At 36.0% G+C, this 14,351-nt stretch overlaps 1 protein-coding gene across 1 annotated transcript; it reads left to right on the top strand.

Annotated features, from left to right (window-relative positions):
• Positions 1 to 1,313: 1,313 nt before the first annotated feature.
• On the top strand, positions 1,314 to 5,363 carry LOC140734003 (interferon-inducible GTPase 5-like). The gene is made up of 2 exons (XM_073057582.1): positions 1,314 to 1,327; positions 4,148 to 5,363. The coding sequence occupies exons 1-2, from the start codon at positions 1,314 to 1,316 to the stop codon at positions 5,346 to 5,348; spliced, it is 1,215 nt and encodes a 404-aa protein (XP_072913683.1). The 3' UTR covers positions 5,349 to 5,363.
• The last annotated feature ends 8,988 nt before the right edge of the window (positions 5,364 to 14,351 follow it).

The raw sequence follows: 14,351 nt of genomic DNA, 5'->3' as shown, positions 1-14,351 counted from the left end.
TCTGGCTAATCTGTAACCCACAAAAGAATAAAGTGCCATGTTAATCCCTCAAAACACTGCCCCCCACTCCTCTACACAAAGAAAAAAAACAATTAACCCCCGAAACCTAGATCTACCTCCCCATCTGAGGATGATCGCAGGCATTACCAAACAAAAAACTTCCAAAGTGTTCCCCAAACAACCAAAGTTTCAATCTGATCTAGGTTGGCTTCGCTCCTTAAAATTTATACCAACACTTATTCTACCTTTAATATATATAGGCTAACAATAGCACAGGTCAAGGAAAGCATTAAAATCAAAAATAAAACTAGGAAACTGAATGCCAGAGATGCAAATCCCAAATATTTACATTTTGTTGGTTGAAAATTTTTGTTAATCAGATTCCGCAGCATAGCAATTCGACCCAATCACGTTCCACAAATTAAACTGGAAAAAATGAACAAAGAAGTAAATTGCGAAAATTAACATTTTGCCTTGGCATTCAATGCTGCATGAATAATCTAAAAAAAACATCATTACTCTTCTCGTTCTTCTCCCCAGCGCGAATGGTAAAATGCTTTGACCAAATCTGGTGTATCGAAATAATGCTTTTTACCTTCACAGATGACCTGGAGCTGGGCAGGATACAAGAGGCCGAACCTGACCCCTTTCCCGTAAAGCAGGGATTTCACCACCTTGAATGCTGCTTGTTTTTTCCCCAGCTCCACACTAAAATCTTCTTCATGAATAAAAACACTTGATGCCCGCGTAAATACAGTTCCTGCTTCCGTCTACTGATGAAGCGTTGCTTATCTTGAAAGAAGTGAAAGAGAACCAGGAACGTTCTTGGTCTCGTTTGCTTGGCTTCAGAGACACCAGATAGTTTAGGCCCGACTCGGTGAGCATGAGAGTACTTGGGAAGAAATTTGTCCCCAGCACTTTGTCAAAAAAACTCAGTCATAAATTTAACAGGGTCTGAACCTTCCAGATTTTCAGGAATGCAGACCACTCTCAAATTGGATCTCCGCGACCGATTTTCGAGGTCATCTAGCTTTCCCTTCAGAAACGCTTTTTTGCTCTGCAGCGCTGCAATGGCGGCTTCGGCGCTCGCCATTCGGTCACTATAATCATTCAGCCCATCTTCAATTTCACGAATGCGTTCGCCGTGCGACTCGTAGTAAGATATAATTTGTTCCATGGTAGCATTCATGGTGACAAAGCATCTTCAAGTTCTCTCTTTAGGGCAGAATGCACCGCTTGTGTCGTGTCAGTAAGAACTAAACAAAGCTTCTCCGGGTCATCGAGTAGCACAGGTCCAGGTCCAGCAGCGTGCAATGGCGCCATTACCGTAATATCAGCTTTCTTGCTCGAGGCTTCGCTATACTTTTCCCCAGATTTACTTCGAAGGTGCATTTTATTTGCTATGCCGATGTCCAGCAACGTCCCGGGTTGTTCACAATGTTAAATATTCAGTTATCTCGAGCATACGACAAAGATAAACAGGTAGATTTTCAATAAAAATAGGGAGCCACACTTGCACGCACCTACTCACTCCATGCTCAACCCGGAAGTCCATTAATATTCATTTTGAGTGGACAAGAATATAAAAACAACATAATACTGAGGCTTTAGAAGGCACTGGTGAGGCCTCTCTTGGATTATTGTGAGCAGTTTTGGGCCCCTTAAGAAAGGATGTGCTGACATTGGAGGGGGTTCAGAGGAGGAACCCAATGATTCCAGAAATGAAGGGATTATCGTATGTGGAGCAATTAGTGGCTGTGGACCTTCACTTGCTGGAATTTAGTAGAATGACGGGGGAATCTCACCAAAACCTATTGAATGTCGAAAAGCCTAAATGCGTTAGATCTGTAGAGGATGTTTCCTATGATGGGAGAGTCTAGGGTTGCAGGGCAAACCCTCCAAATACAGGGTCTTCATTTCGAGCATAGATGAAGATGAATTTTTTAAACCAAATGGTAGCGAATCTCTGGAATTCATTGCCACCGGCTGCTGTGGAGGGCAGGTCATTCAGTACATTTCATGTTAAGGTTGATAAGTTCTTGATTAGTCAGGGTATGTAGGTGTTGGGGAGACGGCAGGAAAATGGTTTTGAGGGGGAAATGGATCAGCCGTGACGAAATAACGGAGCAGACTCGATGACCCAAATGGCCTAATTCTGCTCCTATGTCTAATGGAGTAATTATTCTCAAAACATCCAACCATTACTCTTCTGTTATCCTTGTTAGTGTTACCTTCCAGTGAACTTCAGCCCACTTTCCTGTCTTGCTTCTGTAATTCCCTTTATTGCACTGATACATCCAATTTTATCTTCTACCTCTCAAACTGCAGGGTGTGTTCTATACTAGTGTGATGACTGTCTCCTAAAGGTTCCTTTACCTTGGACACCTTAATAAAATCTGAATATACAACACGCAGTCCAGTATATTCCCTCATGATCTCAACCAGAAGCTGTTGAAAAAAGCCATCATATAGGCATTGTATAAACTCTTTCCCCTAGAATTGAGTACCAAACTCATTTTCCAATAAATCTGCATATTGTAATCTTCCATGGCCAACATAACTTGCCTTTTCTATTTCCCTTTGAAATTTGTAACCCACATCCTTACTACTATTTAGAGGCCGATATAAAGCTCCCATCAGGGTCTTTTTTAAACCTTCTTAGATTGCATCTTCTAGTCATATGCCTTTTCTTTTTAGTGACTATTTTTTTAAAATGAACAAAGCCATCCCAACATCTCTGCCCAGCTGCCTGTCCTTTTAATACAATGTACATCCTTGGACGTTATCTCCCAGCTGTGATCGTCCATCAACCATGACCCAGTGATGCCCACATCATCAAACCTGGCAATCTGTAACTGTGCTGTGAGATCACCTACGTTATTATATCTACATTATGCATTGAGATAAAACAGATTCAGTTCAGCATTCATCACTCTTTTCAATTTTGTCTCCATATTTCCAAAGATAATTTCTTGACCCTTTTTAAACCTTCATTAATTTGAAGACTTCTGTAACCTCTCCTGGATTCTCCTTCTCTTTAATGTTATCCTGACTTTTCCGCCCTGTTCAATCCACTCCCTACAATTTATTTTAAAGCCCTTGTTATGTGATTTGCCAGGATTCTGGTCCCAGCACTCTTCAGGTGGAGCCTGTCTCATTGGAACAGCTCCATTTCTCCCAACACTGGTGCTAATATTCCACAAATTCAAAACCACTTCTCCTACACCAAACTTTGACAACTCATTTAGCTTTCTGATCTCATTAACCCTGTGCAAATTGCACATTGCTCAGGAAGAAATCCAGAGATTGTTATGTTAGTTTCTGCATTTTAATTTAAACCCTAGCTTCTTAAATTTCCTTAGTGGGAACTCTTCTCTTGTTCTTCTAATATTACTGGTACCAACATAAATCACAAAAGCTGAATCTTTCGCTTTTCTATGAATAATTTTCCTACAATTCAGATGGGATGTCACAGCCTTTGTGATTCTCAATCCTTGTGACAATCACCTGATCCTGCATCTCTATTTTATTTAGAGTTTTTGTAGTTTGTTTTTTGTTTTATATATATATATATACACACACACACACACACACTCTTGAGACCTTTGCACAGTACTGTACTTGTCAATATGGAGTGGGGAGCAGAACCAATGTTCTTGTTGCATTTGGTGTGAGGTAGGGGGTTTGGAGGGTGCGTTGATGATCATGTTGCCTTTCTTTTGGTGTAGAGGGAGAGGTGGTTTTGCTGCTGATTCTCTTTGAACTGATAGTTCTTGGGTCATCACGATGAGTATGCATTCTTCTTGGTCCCTACTGAAAGAGTCTGGTTCTCTTTGCCACACTCAAATGATGTTTTAGCTTGGGAGATGCTGCTCTGTGGACAAACAGGTCGAGATCTACATGCTCCATTAGTTAAATCTGTGGTGATTAAGCAAAGTCGAAGCATATTAACCGATACTTATCCTTATGCAAATTACAAGAACAAACTCTGTATAGATAGTTATTCAGTAGCAAATTGTAAGAGCAAAATGTGTTTCAATAATTACCAGGAAGGATTGACATGCAGACATTCTGTTAATTATGTGAAATGCAATACAAATAGAAGTTGTTTCAGATGAGAACTTTAATGGAACATACTTTCTTTCAGTGAACAGGTGGCAGAGACTGAGACCTCCTCATTCTTCACACAGGAAGAACTGAGCAAACTGAAATCTGATTTTGAAACAGGTGGGGTGGAAAAAGTTAAACCACTGATAGAGAAGAAAATAACTGATCTGGACAAAACAGAGCTGAACATCGCAGTGACGGGAGAAACAGGTACAGGAAAATCCACCTTCATCAATGCCATGAGAGGACTTCCGAGCACTGATCCGGGAGCAGCTAAATCTGGGACCACAGAAACAACAATGGAGCCAACTGGGTACTCACATCCCACTCTGCCCAATGTTCGCTATTGGGACCTGCCAGGCATCGGAACCACACCATTTCCAGCAGCTAAATATCTCAGAAAAATGAATTTCAAAAGATATGATTTCTTTATCATAATCTCTGCTTTGCGATTCAAAGAAAATGATGTTAAACTTGCCAAAGAGATTAATCGGCTGGGGAAAAAGTTCTATTTTGTCCGCTCTAGGATTGACATCGATCTTTATTCCATGAGGAAAGAGAGGGGGGTTATTAATGAAGACGAAGAGCTGGAAAAGATTCAGAGTGACACCGTCAGGAAGTTGGCAGAAGCAGGGTTTCCGAATCCCACTGTGTTCCTGATATCCAGTTTAGAGCCGGATCATTTTGATTTCATTCGGTTAAATGAAGGACTCGAAGGTGATCTAAATAATGTAAAGAAAAGTATCTTTGTCCTGGCCCTTCCAAATCTAAGTGTGGAGATAGTTCAGAGGAAATGTGCAATTCTGAAAAAACATATCTGGATATTTGCAACACTCTCTGGGGGATTGGGAGCCGTCCCAGTTCCCGGCTTCTCTCTCGCTTGTGATATCGGTATATTGATTGGAGCCATTGTCTACTTCCGGAAATGCCTGGGCCTGGATGATGCTTCTCTTCGAAGACTGGCCAACAGAGCAGGAAAACCTGTGGAAGAGCTGAAGGCGACAGTAAAAGCTCCATTGCTGGGGGAAATAACCCCAGATGTAATTGTGAGGTTAGGTTGGGGGGCTGCTGTTGTTACTGTTTCAGCCCTGGAATTCGCTCTCGACTTTGTCCCTGTCATTGGCTCCATTTTTGGAGCAGGCTCATCATTTCTCATGACGTACAAGATGCTGAGTGCTGCACTGAAGGATCTTACAGAGAATGCAGAGAGAGTGGTGAAAGTTGCCTTTGAAACTGATTAACTGAACTGTAAAAGTATCAACCCAGTGAGTTTATAGCACACCATGCTTAATAATTTGATGACATCACATCAAGCACCAAATCGTGCTGTAAATCAACTCAACAATGTTCACTTCTCCTGTATGTGTTCCTGGAAATATCTTATTTATTACTGAAGGGGGTTGGGAGGGAGTTTCCAATCAGTACCATTTGGAAAACCAGTGCAAGATTAACAGAGTGTGACTCTATGAAATAACGTTAAAATTAAGCTATATCTGCCTTCAGAGTTGTACATAAAGGATGTACCCGATAAACATTGGCTTCCAGAAAGCACAGTTGGTTGGGCTGCTGGGCAATAATCAGAAGCCCCTTGCATTACTCAGCCAATTACTTGTTTAAAATATAACAGCACAGGCAAAATGATAGCTGATACTTGGGTGCGGTGCATAAATGTCTGTAACAATTGAGATGTTATAATTCCTAGGTTGAAATATCAAGTGCCACCCCAACCACCTTACCAACCTCTGATGTCAACTATTGGGAAGATTTTCACAGCCTGTGTTCAGAGCTTATCAACTGGTTCAGTTTCACTTACCATCAAGAAATCCTACAAATAATTAAAACAGACATTGTCAGAGAATTTGCTCTAAAGCTCACGGCAAGATCTGAGATCGATGAAGCTGTCTTCACTTAGCTTTCATTTAAAATTGTCAAACAGTTGTTGATAAACTGTCCCTTCTGCAGGTTCTGTGAGTTTCAGATGAACACTTACCCATACAGCACAGCAAGTCGGAATTATTCTCAGTACTTTATTAAAACTTGTTAGTAAATTACCATGGAAAAAGTAAGGAATAATGCAAAATATTGCAAGATAACAGAATAAAGGGGGGACGTCACGTGATGACGTAGGATCGAGACACGGGAACACAGCTCTCCCGTTTAAAAAAAAAATCAGGTAATTAATGTTTAAGTGAAGAAAAGTTAGTAAATACTTTCTAAAAGTTACTTAAAAACTACTCCGGATTGTTTCAAACTATGTCTCATAAACAGAAGACGAAGAAAACTACTACCGTGAAGACAACACAAATTGGAACAGAATCAAGGCCCATTGCTGCCAGAGAATTGCGGACTCAGGTAGATTTTACCTCCAGTGATACAGAACAGGAAACTGCGGCAACATCGACCATTTCTAAAGAAAAAGACCAACAAGAACTGCGCAAATGTGAGCAACCTGAACTACAAATCCCAGTTACGATCGAAACTGGAAGTGAAAGTGAATCTGAGGCAGATGCAGATTCTCTGGAAAAATCAGACGAAGATGGAGGTAAAAATTCTTCTGGAACTATAGAAAAAACTTTGATGCATATAATGCATAAATTAGAAAAATTAAATGCATTAAAAGAAATAAAAAAATAACAAATATGGAGATTGTTTGATAAAATGATAAAGACAGGAAAAAATGGAAAAGAGAATTATAGACTTGGAAGTTACAACGGAAGACATGGTTGAAAGAATGAATAAAATGGAAGATAATATCTCTGCCTGGACATCAGAAAGAAAATAATTGTTGGAAAATGTGGATAAGCTTGAAAAATTTAGCAGACGAAACAATATTAAGATTGTTGGACATAAAGAAAATATAGGAGAAGATCCAATAAAGTTATTTCAAAAATGGATCCCTGAAAACTTGGAAATGGAAGGAGAAACTCCAATTGAGATCGAAAGGGCTCATAGAGCCTTAAGATCAAGACCTCAAGCTGATCAAAATCCACGATCAATTTTGATAAAATGCTTAAGATACCAAGATAAAGAAAAGATCCTGAAGGCGGCTGCCCAATGTGCCAGAAAGAGAAAAGGGCCATTGATGATAGAAGGGAAAGCAGTTCTTTTCTATCCTGATACAAGTTATAATCTTTTGAAGAGAAAGAAGGAATTTAACCCAGTGAAAAAAGCTTTATGGGAAAAAGGGTTATAAATTCATAATGCATCACCCAGCAACGCTGATAAATTTTTTTGGAGGATGGAAAAAAGATTTTTTTACCGATTATCGAGAAGAGGAGGAGTTTGCATAAAAACTCCCAAGTATTCGCTAACTACACATGGAGATTTCCAAGCGTAATGGATTAAAGATGAAGACAGAGACAGTGAATGGAATTGATGGACTTTTAAGGATGATACAGGGGGAGAAAGGCAAAATTTGTGAAATATTAATTGCAAGTAGTATATTTTCTTTTTTTTTTCTTCTCATATATATACTTTTATATGTCACAGGGGAGCTGGTGGAGCTTTGGATTGATTGCTACGGGATTCACGTGTGTAATCATGGTGATTGCCATGACCTGTACAACAGAGGGGGGTAATGTTGTGTTCTTTTTTATCCACATTAGTAGGGGGGTATTTTGTTTTTTTTATAACCTATTTTTCTTCTATCTTTTTTTGCCTGGATGATCGGTGGGTCACACATAGCAACATGGAGAATTTTAAAAAGATTTCCCAAGGTACCACGAAAGTTGACAGATTAGGGATTATTATAGATTGGAGTAACCCAATTTAAAATAATGACTAATTTACTAAATTTTTAATGTTTTAATGTTAATGGGCTTAATGGACCAGTGAAAAGAAAAAGAATCTTAACACACATTAAAAAAAAATGAAAATAGATGTAGCTTTTTTACAAGAAACACACTTAATAGAGAAAGAACATCAGAAATTAGAAAGAGATTGGGTTGGAAATGTTATTGCAGCTTCATTTAACTCAAAGGCGAGAGGAGTTGCAATTTTGGTTAATAAAAATTTACCAATTAAAATACAAAACGTATTAATTGATTCAGCGGGGAGATATGTAATTATACATTGTCAAATTTTTTCAGAACTATGGACTCTTATGAATATTTATGCACCAAATGAAAATGATGTAAAATTTATACAAGAGGTCTTTTTGAATTTGGCTAACGCACATGACAAAATGTTAATAGGTGGAGATTTTAACTTTTGTCTAGACCCAGTTTTAGATAGATCAACAAAGCTTGTCACAAAATCAAAAGTAGCAAAATTAACTTTATCATTGATGAAAGATTTAAATTTGATTGATATATGGAGAATTAACCCAAAAGTAAGAGATTATTCATTTTATTCAAATAGACATTAAACTTATTCAAGGATAGATTTTTTCCTATTAACAACAAATATTCAAGACAGAGTGAAAAATATGGAATATAAAGCAAGAATATTGTCAGATCATTCTCCTTTGATAATGATAATGATAGATAAAGAGGAATCAATTTATAGATGAAGACAATTCAATATTACTAAAACATCAAGATTTTTGTGATTTTATGAAAAAGCAGATTCAGTTTTTTTGGATACAAATTTACATTCAGTTGATGAATTTATAGTGTGGGAAGCAATGAAGGCATATTTGAGAGGTCAGATAATAAGTTATACTTCTAAAATTAAGAAGGAATATATGATAGAAATAGATCAATTGAAAAAGAGATTACAAAATTAGAAAAAGAATCTCAAAGATATATGACAGAAGAAAAACGAAGACAACTTGTTATCAAGAAGTTACAATATAATACACTTCAGACATATCGAACAGAAAAAGCAAATATGAGAACTAAACAGAGATATTATGAACTAGGTGAAAGATTACATAAGGTTGCTTGGCAGTTAAAAACACCCAGACTTCTAAAACGATAAATGCAATTCGAACAAGAGTAAATAAAATTACTTATAAACCTTTAGAAATTAATGAAACTTTTAAGAATTTTTATTCTGGACTGTATAAATCAGAATCACAAAATGATAATGTCAAGATAGAAAGGTTTTTTTTTATCACAATTAACTCTTCCGAATTCAATTTTGGAAGAACAGAAGGGATTAGATATGCCTTTTACATTAAAAGAGGTCGAAGAAGCTCTAGGATCATTTCAAAGTAATAAATCCCCAGGAGGAGATGGTTTTCCACCTGAATTTTATAAAAAAATTAAAGATTTATTAATTCCTCCTTTTATGGAGTAAATACACCAAGCAGAAAGAATGCATAAACTTCCAGAATCTTTTACGACAGCTATTTTAATAGTATTGCCAAAAAAAGATGGAGATCTTTTAAAGCCAACATCATATAGACCTATTTCTTTGTTAAACACTGACTATAAAATAATAGCAAAAATCTTATCTAACAGATTATCTAAATACTTACCAAAATTAATACATATGGATCAAACAGGAATTATTTAAAAAAAGACAATCGGCAGATAATGTAACTTGGTTATTTAGTATACCCGGTAATTCATTTGGCTCAAAAGAGGGAAGAAATGAGTGTGGCAGTTGCTTTAGATGCAGAAAAAGCATTTGATAGATTGGAATGGGATTTTTTATTTAAGGTATTGGAAAAATATGGATTAGGAGTATCCTTTATAAAATGGATTAAAACCTTAAATACTAATCCCAAAGCTAAAGTAGTGACAAATGGTCAAATTTCAACACCATTTCAGTTAACAAGGTTAACTAGGCAAGGTTGTCCATTATCACCTGCTTTATTTGTGTTGGCGATAGAACCATTAGCTGAATTAATTAGAATGGACCCAGATATTAAGGGTTTCAGAGTTAACCAGGAGGAATACAAGATTAATTTATTTGCTGATGATGTTCTGCTTTATTTAACAAACCCATTGTACTCGTTGTGTAAATTATCCTCTAGATTAGAAGAATATGGGAAAATATCAGGCTACAAAATAAATTGGAATAAAAGTGAAATTTTACATCTTACTAAAGGAGATTATAGTCAATGTCAATTAATAACTCAATTTAGATGGCCGATAAATGGTATAAAATATTTAGGTATAAGTTGATAATGATATAAAGAACTTGTATAAATTAAACTATTTACCATTATTGAAAAAAATTCAAGAAGATCTTGATAAATGGATGATAGTACCAATAACATTAGTAGGTAAATACCGTAAAAATGAATATATTCCCTAGATTACAATACTTATTCCAATCACTACCAATACATCTACCCCAGAAGTTTTTTTCAAGAGTTAAATAAATATGTGAGGAAGTTTCTTTGGAAAGGTAAGATGTCAAGAATATTGCTGGAAAAATTGACATGGAAATTGGATCTAGGAGGGTTACAACTTCCAAATTTTAAGAATTATTATAAAGCAAATCAACTTAGATTTATTGCATTTTTTTTGATAAAGATAAACCGGCATGGATTAGAATAGAATTACGTAGATAAAATAGGAGAAAATACACCAGAAGATTTTATATATAAATGGGAATCTAAATGAATACGGGAAAAGAAAGAATCTCCTATATTAAAACATTTGATTGATTTATGGAATAAGATAAATGTTAATGATGAGATAAAGAAATCTTTATTAGCAAAGAGATCTTTAATTCAAAATAGACTTATTCCTTTTACAATGGATAATCAACTTTTATATAATTGGTTTCAAAAAGGGATTAGATATATAGGAGATTGTTTTGAAGGAGGTATATTAATGTCATTTGATCAATTAAAGAATAAATATAAAATATCAAACAACACTTTTTTGTTACTTTTAATTAAGGGCTTATTTAAGAGAAAAATTGGGTCAAACCATGTTATTGTCGAAATCTAATGAAATAGAAACTTTAATTCAAAAAGGAAAAACTAAAAAATTTATTTCTTGTATGTATAGTTTGATTCAAAAACAGGCAATTAAACAAGGAATCCATAAGTCAAGACAAAAATGGAAAATTGACTTGAATATTAAAATTGAAGAAACAAATTGGTCAAGACTATGTCTTGATAGTATGACAAATACAATAAATGTCCGGTTAAGATTAGTGCAGTATAATTTTTACATCAATTATATATTACACCACAAAAATAAATAAATTAAACCCAAATTTATCTGATCAGTGTTTCCGATGTAACCAAGAAATTGGTACTTTTTTACATTCTACTTGATCTTGTTCTAAAATTCAACCTTTTTGGACAAATTTAAGAGTTTTACTGGAACAAAATATTGGAACACAACTTCAACATAACCCAATATTATTTTTATTAGGTGATATTGAAGGGATAAAACCAAAACCCAAATTGAATAAATATCAGAAAGAATTCATAAAAATTGCATTGGCAGTAGCCAAAAAGGCTATTGCAGTTACTTGGAAATCGGATTCATACTTAAGTATAGATCGTTGGAAGAATGAAATTTCCAGCTGTATTCCACTTGAAAAAATCACTTATAATTTAAGAGATAAATATGAAACATTTTTGAAAATTTGGCGTCCTTATTTACAAAAGACAGGATTAAATATATAGGTGCTCCGAAGATAAAATAATTGGTTATTTGGGGGAAGAAATAAATATATATATACTAAAGTTATTATGAACTCTGTGGAGCATGTGGGGATCTTCCGATATCCAGGCATTCTTTCCTTCTTTCTTTTTTCTTTTTCTTTTCTTCTATAGGGATGTTAGGGGGGAGGGTAGATAATTTTTTTCTTCTTTCTGTAATCATTTGAAAACTCAATAAAATTTTTTTAAAAATAACAATAAATTATGTTATTGAAATAAACTTACAAAACTTTACATCTCAATTGTAACTGTAAATTCAGCTCAGATAGTATTCTCTTCAACCCATCCTTTATGATCACTTGGAGGAAACCGCTCTGGATTATACAAGTGCTGTAATATCCAATATCTGAAACAATTTCAAAAATGAAACTCCTGTGAATTTATTGAAAATACACCATTTGTGATTGTGCAAATTGCATTCAGTCTTTTCCACTGCAAGTCCAGTATTAGTGAATTTAATTGTATCCCATCATCAATAGCAAGCTGGATTTTTTTTATCAGTTGGGAAACAGAAGACTGAAAAGATCTTGCCCTATTAAATGCTTACTTATCATGACTGTTCTGTGGCATTCCTCCCATAGAAACTCCATGGTAAACAGACTGATAAATTGTCTTGCTTCTATCTGAACTATTGCTTTCATGGATTCCGTCACCCACCTGGTGAAAAATAAGAGAGAATGCCATAGTTGCTTGAATACTGAAATGAAAACCAACTGAGGGAGATATTGAGCAAATCAGGCAGCTGTTAAGCAGTGAGAAGGAAATTTCAGGATCCAGGTCAATTCTCTTCATTTGAAACGGCATCAAAAGTTTCGTCAAACATTCCACTGATTCCTCCTTGTACAGCAGGTGGACACAGAATCAACGTCAGTGCAGAGTGTGAATTGATGTCGTCTTTGTTTGGTTATAATCACCAAAACATCACAACATATTTTTGAAACATCAAAAGAATACAGAGTAAAGCATTGAAATTAATGAAGTAAACTCAATTACTTTAAATCTTGGCAATTAATTCAATGCTGCTGCATTAATGATTCTTTAGTTTGTGTGGGGAAAATGGTCAATAAAATTGAAGTAAACAGTAGACATGATGACATTGATATTATGGAGTGAGCATTGAGAGCTCCCATGCTTTCCTCCCTGGACTTCAATTTTCAGAGGAATTAGCCAGTCTCCAGTGAGGACGTCGTGGCACCTGTTTTACACCATCATCGTCAAAGGCGCTGTGATCAGAAATGGTGTCATCCAAAACACAGGAGATCCTGTAGATGTTGGAAATTCAGAGTAACAGACACAAAATATTGCAGGAACTCAGCAGGTCAGGCACCATCTATGGAGAGGGATAATCAGTTGACATTTGCTTGACTGTTATTGGAGTATAAAGTATTATGGAGTATAAAACTTGTATTATTTGCTTATGGAGTATAAAACTTGTACCATTTGCTGTGTAACCAAAACTATGTGAAATGCTAGGAATGTAGAAGACAATGGTGTGTTAATATATGCTAATGAGAGGTAGCTAAGAGAGGTAGTCAGCTTTGAAGTTTGCTATGTGCTATGCATGTATCCAATTGAATGTAGACGACAATGGTGTGGTAATGAGAGGTAGCTAAGAGATGTTTTGCTTTGAACTTGTTTGCTGTGTAACCAAAGCTATGTAGTCAGCCTTGATGTAGATTATGTAGTTTGAACTTGCTATTTGAAATCTTAAGAATGTAGGAGACAATGGTGTGTTAATGAGAGGTAGCTAAGAGATGTAGACTAGAACATGAATAAATCAATAGGTAGAAACAATAGTGGCGGATGTACTTGTGATATGCACCTATAGACCGATTGGATATGTTAATGCAACTAAACCAGGAGATTGCTTTAAAAACTGCTGTGTCCGAGGATCGGGAGACAATCAGCGACTAGCTCAATGACTGTCTCAGCTTTGATTTGCAAATTAAAGTTTAACCCTTCTTGAAGAATCTTTTGCATCTCCTGGTCATTTGTAAGGCACGAAAAACCACGACACTGTCAGATCCCGATGAAGTGCCTCTGACCAAAACATCAACAGTTCATCCCTCTTCATAGATACTGCCTGAACTACTGAGTTCCTCCAGAATAGTGTGGGCTGCAGTATGCTACAGTGCCATCAAAGGACAGAAAAATGATCTGGAAGAAGCCATCTTCAGAAGGCTTGTTTACACCAGCTCACTAAGTATTCTACTTATTTACAGATTTGAACACTGGATTGATTAGTGTTGTGATGTACTTTGTTCTTTAATTCATTTACTAAAGTCTCAATGTGTATTGTTGCCTTTAGACAAATTTACATGGTTAAAGCAAGTACAAATGTAATCGATTGAGGCCTACATTTTTTAAAATCTCTTTTGCAATGTAGTTTCATCATACCAAGTCAGATATCAGGCCATAATCTTTCTGCTCCAGCTTTGCATGTAATAGCTACAAAGATTAAAATCAGAACCCTGCACGGCGGTCTGAAGATTGTGCAAGGGCGATGCCATTCATTCCATTGAACAGCAACGCAAGGTGAAGCATTATTGATGGGAAAACTGATAATTGAAAAAGTCATTAACTGGTTTGCATGACAACCCAGAAATATGTGGCTTTAGGAAATGCTAAAAATTTAGCTTTTTTTTGCTGGTGTGGGTTTTTTTAACAT

This window comes from Hemitrygon akajei, chromosome 10 (assembly GCF_048418815.1).
Source record: "Hemitrygon akajei chromosome 10, sHemAka1.3, whole genome shotgun sequence".
NCBI lineage: Eukaryota > Metazoa > Chordata > Chondrichthyes > Myliobatiformes > Dasyatidae > Hemitrygon > Hemitrygon akajei.
The sequence above is the reverse complement of the archived record's forward strand: the minus strand, read 5'-3'. Positions and strand labels throughout refer to the sequence as shown.